The sequence below is a fragment of the Spodoptera frugiperda genome, chromosome 18 (assembly GCF_023101765.2).
Source record: "Spodoptera frugiperda isolate SF20-4 chromosome 18, AGI-APGP_CSIRO_Sfru_2.0, whole genome shotgun sequence".
Lineage (NCBI taxonomy): Eukaryota > Metazoa > Arthropoda > Insecta > Lepidoptera > Noctuidae > Spodoptera > Spodoptera frugiperda.
In genome coordinates, this window is record NC_064229.1 from 11,396 (window position 1) to 28,972 (window position 17,577).

Below are 17,577 nucleotides of genomic sequence, written 5' to 3' on the forward strand. Positions count from 1 at the left end.
ATAACTCCCAAATGCGCGTATTACTTTTATTCTAGTACTTAATTTAGTTAATAAGGTCAAACTTAGTGGTAGACACTTGATTTGATCAGAAAATTATATTTGCTTTGTACCTAAATAACGACGGAACCCAACAAAAAGGGTTAATTTGCGAACAATTTACAGCACGGCTTTGTGCGAAGAAATAAATGAAATTGAACATTCTAACCGATTTGCTAATTGGACAATTGAAGAAATTAACCCCTTGTAAAGCACATTATAGCACATTTACGCTTTAACGTTTTCAGTGCTCACACAAAGAAGCATGTTTCTAAAAAAGGTCATAAAATACACCAAGCGGTTAGAGGATCCTAAAAATCCTTTATTGGGTCCAACTTTGAAGGGATTGTATTTATTTGGCCTCTGGCAAACTGGGGGCAAATTTCGAACGGTCGTTTACAATTTGATACATCTAACAACATTCTTTTTCGTAACAAGTCAATTTGTCGATCTTTATTTCGTCAGGCACGATATTAATAAAGTTTTGAACAATATGTCTCTTACTGTCCTCAGTGTTATTTGTCTAGCAAAATGTTTCTCCTACGTTTTTTGGCAGAGTGAATGGAGGAAGCTCGCACAGTCCATTTCTGAAGAAGAACTAAAAGAAATAAAAAACGGAGATCCTATAATCCAGAAGCATATGGAAGACTATACAAAGTATACTAGGATTATAACATACATGTTTTGGACGATGGTACTTATAACAAATTTCCTTTTAATACTAACGCCCTTATTGAAGTACGTATCGTCGCATTCTTACCGAGAAGAGATACGAATGGGAATGGAACCGTTACCACAGATTCTGTGTTCTTGGTTTCCGTTTGATAACGAAAGGATGCCTGGATATTTGATAAGCGTAATTGTACACATCATTATGGGAAGTCAAGGTTCTGGAGTTCTAGCTGTGTACGATATGAACGCTGTTGCTATCATGTCTTATCTGAAAGGCCAGATGATTATACTAAGGGAGAAATGTAACAGCCTATTTGACGATGTAACTTCGACACAAGACGTGTTAGATAGGCTCAAAGAGTGCCATAGACATCATAATGTCTTATTGAAGTAAGTGCTTCATAAGTTTTTATGGATCCGTTGTAAGTGCTTTACCCCGTTGATTGGATCGACGAAACTAATTTGGGAGTTCAGTTTCTTTATCTGAATTAAAAGTTTGAAGGCTTTACATTAGGTTGCCAAAATTAAGATCATCTTAAATTAATCTAATTTGTTGAAGACTTGATTAAACTATAATGAAGTCTAACTATCATAATTTACGCTAAAATCTGCAATAACCAATAACCATATCTTTAAACGGTTAACGATTTTAATGTTATTATAAATTTCGTGAGATATACAAAGTTAATTATTATTTTATCGGCTTACGTGAGTAAGCCGAGGAACTCGATTAGTTTCAAGCCATGCTAGAGGCTCATATTCACAGTAACAGCACGACAATCGCCGCGTCGTGTTTCGCGGAATGCTGCTCATGAATATGAGCCTCTAGCATAGCTCGAAACTAGTCAAGCTCTTCGTCAAACAGTTACGTTAGTAAGTCGATAACATTATAAAAATTAAGGTTAACGATTAACACATTGAACGCCGTAGTGTTCACCGGTGACCGACGTTAGCGGAGGATTTGCCTTCAACAGTTTTCTATTGGCAGTCAAAGACTTAATATTGATTAGGTTTATTTTACTTTATAAAAAAACTAATCCAAATACTGTTTAAATAAAGTATTTTATTTTATAGGCACTCTTCAGTTTTCAACTCTCTGCTATCGCCCACCATGTTTGTTTATGTACTAATGTGCTCCATAACAATTTGCGGTAGCGTGGTGCAGTTTAGTTCCGTGAGTAATTTATTTGACGTTAATTAGTTAGCGTCAACGTCGAAATTATATGGCTTCTAGTTTGAAATAATTAAAAATTGCTTAACCTTTCACTGCTTCGGATTAATTTAATTTTGATTTTTCATAAATTGAGTAGAAGTTTTTATTATTACTTTTGTGAGACATACTAAATTAATTATTATGTTATAGGGTTACTCTCGTAACTGTTTGACGCCAACTAGTTCAAGCCATGCTAGACGAGGCGATTGTTGCGCTACTACTGAAAATACGAAACTCGAGTCGCCAATATTAGCCGCGTCATGCGTCGCTGAATGTTGGTCATGAATATGAGTCTCTTACATGGTTTGAAACTAGTCGAGTTCTTCGTCAAACAGTTACGTGAGTAAGCTGATAACATAATTATTGACTTGATATTATGCCGGGTACAGACTTACGTTGTGTGAGTGAGGTTACCGGAGGCCCAATTCCCCCCTTCCCAATCTTCCCCATCCCCATTCCCGAACAACAACCCTTAAATTCCTAACTCCCAAAAAGCCGGTAACGCACTTGTAAAACCTCTGGTGTTTCAAGTGTCCATGGGCGGCGGCGATTGCTTACCATCAGGTAATACGTCTGCTCGATTACCGGCATGTTTCATAAAAAAAAAGCATAAGGTTGTGTGTGTTGGACCGCGGAACGCGTGCTCTTGGCAGACTAAGCTATGTTCACCGCGTGCAAGCTGGAAACAAATGCTCGCACGACATGTTCGGTTCGTGCTCGCCCTGCGTTCGGTTTATTAAATGCTCCTTTCATGTTGTATTACATATTACAAGACTTAAGTCTGTACCCGGCTTTTGATTCCGTAATGAACACTGACGTATAATAATTATATGAGTTTACCTTAAAAAATAATATTTTACATATACAATTTTGTTTTTAGAAAGAAGCTACTGCCTCGCAAAAGCTTTGGGTGTTTCAGTACACGTCTGGTTTAATTTCACAACTGTTTTTGTATTGTTGGCATAGCAATGAAGTGACTCTTCATGTAAGTTATTAGTTTTTTTTTCGTAAAAGTAAGTAAGTAAAACATTTGTACAACTAAATTACCATACTATCACTCTGTATCTTTCCTAGAGTCACGGACTAACTAGCGGGTTTACCGGGGCTCCGGCTCGAAAGGCAGAAGTAGGAACGCGGTGGTTTTTAGTTAGTAAGAGATTGACACTCCCTCTCGCCTCGCCCAAGGAGGGAGAAGTCATTTGATGAGTATCCCTCCTTAAAGAGTTATATGTACCGTGTATAGGTGATTCACATTTAACATAATGTAAAATTATCACTAGTCCCTCTTTCATCGGAGTTGTATTATATGAAGTGTGTCACTCAAGCAACTCATATTTACAATTCCAGAGTAAGCTTGTTGACAGAGGGATCTACAGCAGTGATTGGTGGAAGAGCAATGTGCGTGTGCGCAAACAACTCTTGCTATTGGCTGGAAAACTAAATCATCCTCTGATATTAGATGCTGGTCCATACACTACACTGTCTATACCTACTTTTATTGAAGTAAGTATTCAATATAATGTATCCCACAAAAACATTTCATGTTAAATGTTGCCAAGACGAGACCATATACCTCGCGCTGTCAAAAAGTAATCAGATCTATTGTGGAGCCAAGTATGTAGGCGTATCCGGAGCTGCGGACTACCTAGCGGGTTTACCGGGGCTCCGGTTCGAAAAGCAGGAGTAGGAACGGGGTGGTTTTTAGTCAGTAAGAGTCTGACACTCCCTCTCGCCTCGCCCAAGGCGAGAAAAGCCATTGGATGATTTTGCCCCCTCAAAAAAAAAAAAAAAAGTATGTAGGCGTGCAATCCGTAGACGTAACTAGTGAGTCGGCCGCACGGTGATACGGTATGAAGGTTCAAAAATACGACGAACTGCTTCGAGAAAAGGTAGGTAGTGCCTTTGCGCTTCGCTTGGCTCGTTTTAGCGGGGGTACTCCCGTGCCCCCAGATCTCAATGATATGAAAATGATGTGCTTCTAAACGCACTTATGACATAGTCAAGCGCAAGTATGACGCGACGTTCTGCGTGAGCGGTCTAGAAGCGAACGCGAAGCGGTGCGGTGACACGCGAATTCAACGCGATGCGGTGTGACGCGGCGGCTATGTCATACGTGCATGTGAATCGTTTCGTTTTGTTTCTGTTTCGGACATTATAAACAGCATCCTATGCAGCAACTCACTGCATCCCATGTGCTCAATGTGACTGCACGGTTTGCGCGGTGGCTGGGCAACTGGCTGCCGTGCAATGTGTAGCGGATTCGATTCCCGCACGGAGCAACTCTTTGTGTGATCCACATATTGTTGTTCCGGGTCTGGGTGTGATGTGTATGTGAACGTGAATGTTTGTAAACGCACCCACGACACAGGAGAAAATCCTAATGTGGGGCAACGTTTTTTATAAAAAAAAAGAAAAAAAAATGTATAGGTATTTCGATTTGTTGTTTTCGCGCTGCGCTGCAACGAATCGCCTTCGCGTCTCGATCGCTCATGCAGGACGTCACGTGAGACAACATTGTATACCTAAATAACAAAACATATGACGTGTCTTCTTGTTTTTGCTTCCCGAGTCGATCACATTATGATAAATATACTCGGGAGCCAAGAAATGGAGCCAATAGAGATTACGTTTTAATTTTTAGAACCATATAACTTTAAAAAAAATATGCGTTTTTCAACTAAATACTCCCATTTTAAATTAAATTAAATGCTTTGTATACAGCATACGTTACCAATTAACAAAATACTTGTATCTAAGTATATTTATAGTGGCTCCCCTTTCTTGCTTCCAAGTGTATTTTGGATAAATAACGTCTTTCGTATCTCACATTAACCATTTCAAATATAAGTTGTCTTCTTTTTTTTCAGATCATGAAAGGCTCCTACAGTTTCTTCACTCTATTCTCTCAAATGCAAGAAAATTGAATTAATAGCACATAAAACATTTATAAGATTAGGATTGGTTCTATAAGCAAATAACAATAATGTGATTCGTCTAAAACAAAAAGAGCTTTATTTGTAAAATACAATAGTTAGTTTTTTAAACAAAACATAACTAAAGAAATGCTTACTAATCTAAAACAAAAAGAGTATCAACAATTAAATGTTCATGCTTCCTTGGCTGTACTTTGCCCTGACTTAACTTTACTTATTTAGTTTCTTCATAATATAGAAAATGGAGATAATCCAAGAAAATTATAAATGTTAGCTGTCAATGTCAGTATTTATGCTTTCATATTTATACTTAATTCATTGAAACACACAATTTATTTAATCTTATTGATGAATACATTTGCTTATTTAAATGCGAGGTGAACCGCTTAGCTATCAGTTTAAAACAATTAATTCTTGTTTGTTATTTTGCAATTTCATATTCACAAATTTCGGGTCAACGGCACGTAGACTCGAGTAAATAAAATCTAAATTGTATATATAGATAAACCATTGTATGTATTTATAAATAAATTAGTTCGTACAAGCAAGTCATTGTAATAAATGCAAGTGAAAACAACGACTTTTTGATCCCTTAGTCTCTGCATGTTCAATTAAAGGTGATCTTAGTCGGATCTTTGCAAAACTATGCTAACAGAATTCTGTCCTCACTTACGGCTAGTAGTTTATTTATTATTATTGTACAGTATATAATCAAACTAGCTTGTACAAGGGGCTTCGACTGCGTTCCCGTGAGATAAAATCACCCAAATTAGCTCATATCCTGTCTGTATACCAAATTTCATCAAAATCCGTTCAGTAGTTTCAATGTGATTGACGGACAAACATCCAAACAAACTTATTTGCACTTTTTTACTATTATAGTGTGATGATTTTAAAAACCTTTATGAAAAGAGCGCATTACTTTGTCACAGTTCGCCAATGCACCTGTGACTCCTCTGGGGCCTTAGTCTGCTATTACAATTAAGCAGTGCGAGAGGGACGAAGCTATGTAGGTTGTATAGCTCCGTCCCTCTCGCACTGCTCAGTGATCGACCATTCTGACACAATTGTAATAACAGACTAACGCCCCTGGTGTTACGGTTGTCCATGATCACTTGCTATCAAGTGACCTGTCTGCTCGTTTGCCTATTCCATAAAAAATCATTCTTGGTAATATTATTATAAAATATGAGGTAACGTTTTCAGAAACATGATCAAAGGTAGTAGATAAGCTTTGTAGTCAGAATTAATAGTAGGTACGCTAATTTCTAGAGGTACACCAAAAATAGGATAATATTTAGCTTTATGTCAGATTTTACTTCAAAAGAGAAACTAATAATTGTTTATGCTGAGTTTTATAACATATTTTAAGGATTTTAAAATTAAATATTCTACTGGACTCAAATACTTTTCATTGTAATGATTTAAATTAAACGCTATTTCATTTTAAATCGAATATATTTAACTGATTGTTGAAATGTGCAAATAAAGTTCACCTCTTATACTGTTTTAATTTCGCTATTCTAATACATTTTATAAGATAAATAATATTATTTATCACCAAAATCATGCTTTCTTTTACTTAATAGTAATGCTTAAGTACATGCAATAGAGTAGATGACTCATTTTTATTTTAATGTCTGCTAATTTGAAATATTAGACACTAACTTTGATTCGTTTTATCTAAGTATTGTTATCCTATATGAAAAAATAAAAAAATACGTGTATATTTTTTCATTACCTAACTGACGGACTAAATAGATTTTAATTATCATACCCCGTCATCATCCCTACTATGTTACTTCCAATCAAACACAAACGTCAAAACAAAATCAAACATAATAGGTACCAGTCACACTAATAACACATTAAAACACGAATTCATAACAAAAATAAACAAAGAAAACACATTTTCCGACAGCTCTCCATCAGATTGACGTGAAAAACCAACAATTACCTTGCCATATTCGCGAAAATGGTACAATTTGTGAAGCCCAAATAGTCAGTTGTCACTGTGCAAAAAAAAAATTGGCTATTTAACAAACAACCTACTGTTTTGTATGCTAAGTACCAATTTGTTTTGTGTATTGTGACATCTGTCCGCCCATTATTTACACTCTGTTTATTCGTTCGTATGATTGTTTGTTCATCATTCTTATTTGCCTAAATGCTGAAAACATGAATGTATTATAAGCAAAATAGGTATTTATAAAATTATTGTAAAAACTCTATAAATTGTGTATGAATAGTTGGAATTAGTTTTATTCGCAAGTTAAATGATATTCTAATTAATCGAATAGTAACAAGTCGTAATTTCTATTTAGTATCGTTTTCCATTTGTTCACATCATTTTCCTTAAATTTTAATTATTATATTTTTTTTAGATTTGCATCCCTCCTGGTAAAATATGGCCGAGCTCGCAATGTAACACACCACATTTTCTTATATAACCCATTTTTGCAAATAAACTCTATTTATCTCTTTATCTCCATATTTACCGGTTAATATTTTTTTATTCATATACTAATGTAGTCCAAAAACAATAGTATTATTAAGGAAAAATTTTACCCACAAATTGAGTGAAAAGCACTCTCAACCCTCAAGTTAATATAAATAGTGTTCCGTTATATCAACATCGCATTAAATAATGATATCAATTTCCTCAAATTCCAACGAAACTTGTTCCCAAAACACAATCAAGCATACAAAACAAAGCCTTGATAAATTATTCCACGAAACATACACAAACAAAATAAGAGTAATTCGACTAAAACTCTATTACCGAATGGAAGCAGAATTGTAGCTCTTAATGACATACAAACTGCGAGGATTTCACACAAAAGACTTGATTAAAACTCGTCTAGAATCTGCATTCATAGTACCTAGTGGGTCCATTCATTCTGTAGTTTTCGAGATAAAAACTCTTGCAAATGATGTAGGTCCGTCAGTACAGCTCGGTACTGGATCAACTCGTAAAATATAGAGGTCAGTGTACAATTTTAATATGGAGGAGAAAATGCTGCTTCATTTTCTCATATTCGAGCCTTGAAATATACATTTCTATTAAAAATACTTCGGATTTCCATAACCAGTTGAGGGTTTTTGTTTTTATGGCTAAGCTATAAATCTAGATCTACACAAATGTCATTAGTTGCACTAATTATATTTTTTAAACCAAACAAGCTCTCTAAAACAGGCCATGCCAGAGGATTGGTATAGTAACTGATATTCATAAATGATGAATTAGCCTTCAAGTGTACGAGTATTACGTGAATTTCACATTATATTTTTGCCACATCCAGGAGAACGTTCGTTCTAATTTGAAAATGGTCTTTAAATTCTTAAATGTATCAGAAGACCCAAATAATCCTTTATTGGGGCCTATTATCTCAATGCTTCGATATGGCGGTCTTTGGGAAAAAGATCGTCTTAAAAACTTTTTGCATAATTTGGTGCATTTTGTGGCATTTATCCTGGTTTTATCACAATACGTAGAGCTTTGGGTGATACGGAACGACCTTGAAATGGCGATGAGGAACTTGTCTTTGACAATGCTGAGCACTGTCTGCGTTTTCAAAGCCTGCAATCTGGTCTTCTGGCAGAATACTTGGAAAGAACTGTTCGATTATGTCTCTGAATTAGAACGCTCCCAATTAGCCAAGAAAGATGACACTATTAACAAAATCATATTTAAATATGTGCAGTACGCTAGAAGAGTCACTTATCTTTATTGGAGCTTGGTCACTGCTACTGTTGTAATAGTCAGCCTAGCTCCACTTCTCATATACTGGTCCTCTCCTACTTATCGCCATAATATTAGAAACGGTACTTTACCCTATCCAGAAATAATGAGCTCTTGGACTCCTTTCGACAGAACACGAGGCATCGGTTTCTGGGTAGCAACGTTCTACCAAATGTCTGCTTGTGTATACGGCGGTATAGTCGTAGCAAATTTCGACTCTACAGCCGTGGTAATAATGACTTTTTTTGCGGGACAGCTAAAAGTACTTTCAGCAAATTGCTCACGGCTGTTTGGCGATGGTAATGAGCTAATTAATTATGATGAAACAGTAAAAAGGATTAAGGAGTGTCATTTGCATCATTTGTACTTGGTAAAGTAAGTGATATTGTTTATTTACTCTGTGAAATAACAAAATTGAATGGTTTTATTATTTTGTATTGTGTTTTTTCTGCTTCTAAAAATGTCTTCATTTATTGTTTTACAGATATGCTGCAGTACTGAATTCATTACTTTCTCCGGTTATGTTTCTATACGTCATCATCTGTTCTCTTATGATTTGTGCCAGTGCTGCGCAGTTGACCACGGTAAGTACCTATCTTGTTAAATACCATAATTTCAAAGGTACCTTCGTGTTCATTCAGTATTAGACTAATATGCTTTTCTCTACAAAATTGTTGTAATGTCCTCTATTGTCAAGTTGGAGTGTATGTGTGTACTTCCTGTATACTCTATCTCACCTACGATTTTTAGCAGTTTCTGGTATTAAGGCTTATGTCAAATGTGTAGTCCTTTGATTTGCACGTGTAGACAAATAGGTATATTTCATTCTAACGTCCTCAGGCATATTACGGGTATGAAGGTTCAAGCCAGAATTTTAAAACGATCTTTATTAAAAATACCCGTCCAGAAGTATAAATGACATTTCATGTGAAATTTCAAAACTAACCTAACTCGACTACATACTACGCAACGTCTGGTTATTCATAAAATTTAGTCATTATTATCGACTTCAAAAAAATAAGGTTCTATGTTCGGATGATTTTTTTGATTTCTAGGAAGGAACAACTACTATGCAACAAATATGGATTGCGGAATATCTGATGGCTCTCATCGCTCAGCTATTTTTATATTGCTGGCATAGCAACGACGTATTGTATTTGGTTAGTATACTACAACATTTTTATTTTGTATTGTCGTCAGGCTTTTTCATCTTAGACGTAATTTTGGTAATGGAAATTGTTCGGTTTTCATCTTTTTTAACACTATAAAAAATCGATTGTAACAAATATCTTATTATTGACAAAAAACATTCATCGACGATAATTATATTAAGCGTAAAAACTTAGAAAAATGTCCCTTGTTTTATTGGTTTGTATTATGGTTTTATTATTTTATTGTTATATTTTCAGCGCTGATCGCATACCATCAGGTGATATAAAAAAAAACAATATACAAAATACATTAGGTTCACTTTCTTACTTGACGTAATTTGCACCTCTGCCTACCCCTTCGGGGATAAAAGGCGTGACGTTACGTACGATACGTATACTAGCTTAAGCCAGCGGCTTCGTCCGCACTGCAACCCACACAACCTACCCTTGTTCTGAATTTCATCCCGATCCCTTCAGCCATTTTGTCGTGATTGAGTAACAAATATACAAACTCACTTATTATATTTTCTTTTCTTAAAAACAGTGACCATTCTATATGTTACAAGTCGCTATTTAACACACAACACGAGTATTAAAGTATCTGAAATCAGACCCCTAGCACTGTATAGTGTATAACTTCATGGTTTTATTTTAACAAAGTTACATAAAAATGCGTACGAAATTATAGCAATTTTGAGGCTTATGTTTGGAAAAACACTTTAAGCTTGATTTAATGACGGGTGTCAAAGCAATCCTTTATGTAATTTACTGGCAAAAAGAGAAATCCCTGTAAATCCGACCATCAAAACGGTTTTTAAACATTTCTTTACGAATTATGTTTTTGGCTTATATATTAAATTTAACATTTTGGAGGAGAGCAGAAATTGCTCTCTTTCGACCCCCCTAAATGGGTCCGGGGACGGTGGACTTGGGGAAGTCCTCGTCACTCGGTTCTAAAGGACCCGAGATAGGGGCGAGTGTTGTTATCACGCGCGTCTCTGAGATGTAGCACGGAAGAGATCAATACCTCATTCCTCTGTGCATCTTGAGGTGGCAAGACAGGCCGCCACGAGTTCGGGGGCTGAGGAAGAATTTCTTTTCCCTCTGCACTCTCGTACCCACGTTTGACACGGGACACTGGGGTGAGTTTTAGTCAGTAAGAGTCTGACAGTCCCTTTCGTCCTTCCCGGGCGAGAGGACTCCATGAGGATATCCCACCTTGGGGTCAATAAAATTGCCAAGATTCGGACGGCAGTGATACCGTTGAAAATATCATAAAATATAAACAAAATGTCCCTTTCTTTTAGATAAAGTAAAATATTATAATCTTCTGTAGCTACTAAAATCGACATTAAACGGAGAAAAATATAATAACCTTAGACTTGGTACGAGCAATCATCTTAATGCACTATCGCAATCTTTTAACTTATGTTTGTGGATTATATGAGAGCTGGAAAGAATGAAATAAACATTGTAATGTGTTGTTATACAAGTAATCTTCAGTATAATTCACGTAGGTAAACGTTTTTCGGGATAAAATGTACTCAGTGTTGCGCCCAGGATATTAAAGTAAAAGTTAAAGCATTTACTTTAATTAATCCTAAATTAGGCACTTTTGAAACGTCAAATTAAATTGTCCGTCAGTCTGTCTGTCAGTGAAGCTAGGCGCTCGTTCCAAAGTGTAGCTTCAAATGGAGAAGAACGAGCAAGGAACTCCATCGTTACTCTTTTTATTAAAAAAATGTTTTGTTTTAAAGTATAATTATACCAAGTTTCATCGTGATCGGACCTTTAGTTTTTGCATGATGCGTTAACAGACAGACATAAAAATATTTTCTCAAAGAAACCATCACATGATTCAATTTTACCCAGATTTTAGTTTATTTTTAGACGCGCTCCCACTAGGTTTATTTATGAGCCCAAATTAGTAAAACTTTTTTGGGACAGGTACGACCCTTATAAGGATTATTTCATACCTTATTTTATACCCTTTTTCCGGCAAACAAGTTGACGGTTTTCAAAACTATACCTTTCTCAAATTGATATTAATTTCGTAGTAAGCTATTTATCTTTTGTTGGAAATGTTATTTTAGTCACAGTGTCTTTATTAAATTAAATTTCTGTTTATATGTAAACCTTATCTAAAAATAATATTATAAAGAAAGAGGTAACAATAATACTGTTATGTTGTTAATCAAAGTACAAAATATGTGGTTTATCAAATTCAAATTATTTTATTTGCGAAAGTGTTGATACATTTTAGGTGTTAAGCTAATAGCAGTAGATATGGATCTACTATGACAAGTTATGGAACTTGTCATAATAGTGTGACATGCAAACATTCTGTGGTCTTAAATTGTATAATTTAGGGTACCCTAACGTCTGTGGGATTTCTTTTTCTTTCTTTTTGTTTCCTGGAGCTCTTCGTCCTCAGTTTGTTTATTTGTCTGTATAATTGGCAATCTGGATATTATAGTTTTGCCTTTGCAGTGGCATTTGAATTTTTGTAAACGCCAAGACCCCATAGGCTGATCTTAGTTTAGTCCCGAGAGCCACATTCGATATTCAAAGTAAAGATAATATACCTAGCATCTAATAATTTGATATTTTTTTCCACAAGATGGGGTGATGTCTTTTGGTGAAATGAATGGAAAAAATACATAACGAGACCTAAACAAGTTTTTTTTTTTATAAAACAACCCGGTAAACGAGCAGACGTATCACCTGATGGTAAGCAATAGCTGCCGCCCATACACACTTGAAACACCATAGGCATTACAAATGCGTTGCCGGTTTTTTGGGGATTGGGAATTTATTGGGGAGGGGGGAATTGGGCCTCCGGTAACCTCACTCACACAACGCAAGCGTTGTTTCACTTCGGTTTTCTGTGAGGCCGTGGTATCACTCCGGTCGAGCCGGCCCATTCGTGCCGAAGCATGGCTCTCCCACACTTACAAAATCGATAATGTGGGTGCCCAACTATGTTCGGAACAACATAAATATAAAATGGGGTTCACAAAAGAGTTATAATGTTAGAATTAATACATAAAAATGTAGTAAAGAAGCGCCTGTCGGACCGTTTGCTTGACGTTTGTTCGTAATGAAGAAATTGTGAGTGGCAGCCAGCACTGTTAGTGTCAGTTCGCGTACAATGTAGGTTGCATTAGCGGGAACATAATCTTTAAAGAGAGACGCGTCTTGGAGGCTGAGAGGATATTTTTCAACGACCGAGATATGAGCAATAGTATTAAGTAAAGCGTAAAGTAAAATTAATAGTATTAAATTATACTGCTACTCTGTACTCAATATCTCCTTTTTAAGAACAATAATAATAGAACAATAAAAGATGGAAATATATTTTCTGTGTTGAGCGTGCAGTAGGTAGTCAAAAGTAAAATATCACCTAGCTCTTTCATAACTCCCGAAACATTCCCTGGATGATTCGCTTCCTTGAGTGCAGCAATTATTTCTGACGCTGAACAGAACTCAGAGGGTCGGCTTCAGAGGGATATCATATTCACACAAACACCACAGTTACTGCACTTCACTTTATTATTATTATCACTTATTCCCGCTAGAGGCGTTGCTTGTACTCGCCGGACGTCAAATTGACGCCGGACCTAACCAAATTGAGGTAACGAAACCATAGCGCGATCTATCTCGATCCCAACCCGATCTATAGAGCCCCCTGACAACTTTAAATAATAATATTATTTTTATTATATATTATATATTTTGATCGCGCTATGATTCCGTTACTGCTCCGAACAGACGCCATTGGAAGCATCTGAAGACGGTTCCCCATTGCGGATTTGAGTTTATCAAAAAATGTATCCTCCATGATTAATAATATAGCTTGAGTTAGTGGCCCTAAGCTTCGGAGCACACCTGTCCTTCGTTCTGGTGCCAAAGTTTATTCCTTGTAGGAGTGCAATGTGTTGATTTGTCAAACCATATTGAGAAATATTTTGGGTGTTTCCTTGCTGTTTATTTACTGAAACAAAACCGTCTTTTGTACGTTTTACCCCGCGTTTGGCCACGGATTCCCGGACTCTAAATCTAGTTACCAGTACGCACTTCATCATAGAAGGATCTAAATAAAGTTATCAATTCCACAATAATTGATCTGTACCCCAATAATTTATTTCAATTTTCTTAGCCTGTATTTTTTCTACGATAGATTTAACAGTTACGTCTACGCCATCAATCTTGGCTGTGTAGTCTAAAAATCTCAAATGTCCTGGCTTATCATTCTCCTCTTTACGAAGGCCGCATGAATATGGACTGCACACCGCCGCCCGCGCCGCTATACTTCTATTTTCTGCGTTATAGTAATTAAGTACTTAAACATCAATTTACTTTAATGTTAACACCAAGCATGTGATACTTAGGTAAAAATCGTAGATAAGTAAGAAATAATTAGGAGCGGTCCCCCAACGCCACGTATTTTTTTTTTTTAGAATTATTAAGTACATTTTTAGGTACTTTAAGATTAAGTTTCTTTTATTATTTTTTACTTTTTAAAGGGAAATTAAGTTTTTATGCCGGGGGCTTTTTAAATTTTTAATTTAATTTTTTGTTTAATTCAACTTTCAGCCTTTAATTTTTATTCACCGCGTCTATTTTTTAAGTTAGGTAATATTCCTAAAATCTTCTTCTAAATCTTAAGAATACTATTCAGTCAATGGCGTGAAGTTATTTATAAAAATATAATTATTTCTAACTGTATCTACATCGTCGCCCAAGGTACTGTCATCTAGATAGCAAATACAATTTGAATATGTCTAAACTGTTAAATGATTGGGTTGTTGGCTAAACAGAAAATCACTGGTCCGAGAGGATCGCTTTATTTGTCAAGATTATAATTGTGGCGACACTGACAAGTGACAGATGACAGAAGTCGCACATAGACTATCGACGAGCAAATCAACGGATGACGTCATAAATATCCTGCATCGCACATACGAAGTTTACATGCGAATTAACACGGATAGAAAATCCCAACGAACAACAGTAGGGCAGAAAGCGCGCCAGGCTGATCACCTCGCCTGGTCGGAGGATCCTCTTTTGCTTAGGGAACTTTACTCTCTGTTCCCTAAATAATCAATAGACTTTTTGATGTCAACAGAGTAACCAAGTGGATGATGGAGTGTACAGCAGTGCATGGTGGTCGCAGAACGTGCGGACGCGCAGGAGCCTGCTTCTGCTGGGCGGCCAACTTCGCAAACCCATTGTTTTCAAAGCTGGACCATTTACAAAACTCAATATGGCTACATTTGTTGCTGTAAGTTCTATTACCGCTAAACTCTTCTCAAAAATATTTTGTACCCTTAGTATGAGTTTGCCTTACGTTAAAAAAAAAAAAAACGAAAAGACAGCGCGCTCGGCACTCTGATTGGTTGGTTCGTTCGTGCTGGCCAATCAGAGCGCCAAACGCGTTTTCATTTCGATTATTAACTCATAGTGTGCTAACCAACTTTTTACTTTTGATATTTATTTATAAATCCCTTTTTTAAACTACAGAATACTCATCTTAATAAAATAGTGCGACCAGATTTAACGATTGGATTAATATATTCAATGAAAACGCAAATATCTCATCTTTTCTCCGCCATTCAACAAGAGCTAAGAATAAATTTAAATTTCATCGCATTTTTCAAAGATGTTTAAAGCGCAGCTCTTTTGTGAAACTTCTTTTGATGCAGTAAAAAGATAAAGTAGTATTTTAAAATACAAAAGGGTTCTGTAGGAGCCTTGGATGTAACTAACTCTTTGTGGCGGTACTCTGTAGTTATTAGAACGTGTATAAGAGGGCTATTAGATAAAAGTAGTTCGTTTCTGGCACCGCTTAAGTTTCCTGAAATAAAAAAGGAACAAATTTTTTGAGCTTTTATTTAAATATTCGAGATGTTATTATGATCAGTTGAAAAACATATTGAGTAGTTATTTAATTTAATGGCGGTTAATTATCGCGACAGTAAAACATGGCCATTAATAAAAAATCAATTAGTTGGGTTATTTTATGGTACAATGTCAATTCTAAAAATAATTTCTGTAGTATATTCAAAACTGCTAATTACAATTGCCTCTTTAAATCTGTGCCCAATAAAAATGAAATTTTTAACAGTGGATATTTATTTTTTTGTGCTTAATACTTCCATTTGCTAGCAAAAGGAATAATAAAAGTAAATCTTTTATTATAATTATGATAAATTGTTAAATAGAAATAATGTAGCGAATTGGTTAAGCCTTTTTAATTTTCGGCTTAGGATTTAAATACAAAAATTTTAATGTATTCGCATATTTATTTGAAATGGGACATCAAAGCAAAGTTTGATTCAATAGTTCATAAAACCTTTTCCATTTAAAAGTTTCAATTTTCTGGTCTGAATAGAAGCACACCTGTAGCATTTTTAGGTGTTTGAATCGAAAAGATTTATCTGAATAACTTTCCTTTTCTATACGGTTTTCAAAGCAACATATTCTCAAAATTCATCAAAAATACCTTTCAGGTTTCTATACCCCATTTTGAATCGGGTCGGAACGTTGATTGAATTCCGTTCCTTCTCAATGTCTGCTTAAAAAACTGGCACAACTATTTACCTTATTATACATTTTAATAGCATTTGCTTACTTTTTGACAAGGGACTCGCTTATACAAGTTGATTTGTAAGTCGACGTATTCCTCTCGGGATGTGATATTAATATCTACAATTAATTTCCGACAAAATAAGTACAGTACTCTAATGGATCTTGGCAGGTCTGAACTACATGCAAAAGGCTGCGCAATGAGTGTAAAGGGTCAATTGTATTTAGAAATGGTCAATCTCTAGCCTAGATCGCCGCCCCCCGCACCTCGCCTCATTTGGTTCTAAAAAATACTTATTGCGCAGCCTTCTGCACATAGTTCAGACCTGCCAAGATCCGTTAAGAGTACTGTACTGAGAATGAATAATGAAAGAATTTCAACCTATAGCAGTTTTTTTTTTGGTGACTAATAAATATTTTCTTTACAGATACTGAAAGGATCTTACAGCTATTACACATTAGTAGCGAAGAAAGAAGATTAAAATTTCAATTGAAGAAATTGTACTTCTATAAATAAGCATTGCAATTACCTTGAAGATTAGCAGTACCTAACTTATTTTACGAACGCATGTGTTTGTCTAGATAATAATATCTGTGTTTTCCCAAGTGATATTAAATAATTGCAAATAAAAACTGTTTTTTTCCCCAGCCTTAGTTAGTTCTCATTGCAACTAAAAACATGTTATTTTTCCTCTCTCTTAGTTAGTTCTTCTTTAACTTTGCACATTAAAACAATAAAGTTTCGTATTTACTTCAGAAAACAGAAGCTCAAACAAAAGTTTTCCTACGTAAAGCGTTCTAACATGTTGTTTTTCTATTTAACTATGTGGTTAAAGTAGTAATTATTATGCAACGTTCTTGCATCGTAACTTCACGCCTTTTATCCCTGAAGGGGTAGGCAGAGGTGCACATTACAGCACTTAATGCCGCTTTACAATGTGAAAAATGCCCAGTAATACTTTGCCCGACCCGAGACCCTTGTCAGGCAGTCGCACTAGTTTTCGGCCACTCGACCAACGAGGCAGCAGTAACTATTGGTAGTAGTGGGCCCAAGTCCAGTAGGGCTGATACCTGATCCAAAGCTGCGCACAACCTAGCGGGTTTACCGGGGATCCGGCTCAAAGGGCAGAAGTAGGAACGGGGTGGTTTTTAATCAGTAAGAGTCTGACACTCCCTTTCGCCTCGCCCAAGACAGGAGAAGCCATTGGATAATTTTTCCCTCTTAAAAAAAAGTAATGCAAT

At 35.8% G+C, this 17,577-nt stretch overlaps 1 protein-coding gene across 1 annotated transcript; it reads left to right on the forward strand.

Moving 5' to 3' along the window:
- Positions 1–301: 301 nt before the first annotated feature.
- Positions 302–16,968, forward strand: LOC118277771 (uncharacterized). Its single transcript, XM_035596678.2, is given in 10 exon segments — positions 302–1,098; positions 1,783–1,882; positions 2,802–2,906; positions 3,269–3,424; positions 4,789–4,842; positions 8,157–9,053; positions 9,055–9,180; positions 9,652–9,756; positions 14,876–15,031; positions 16,764–16,968. Coding segments are annotated over 10 exon segments (2,550 nt in total). The 3' UTR covers positions 16,818–16,968.
- Positions 16,969–17,577: the final 609 nt, after the last annotated feature.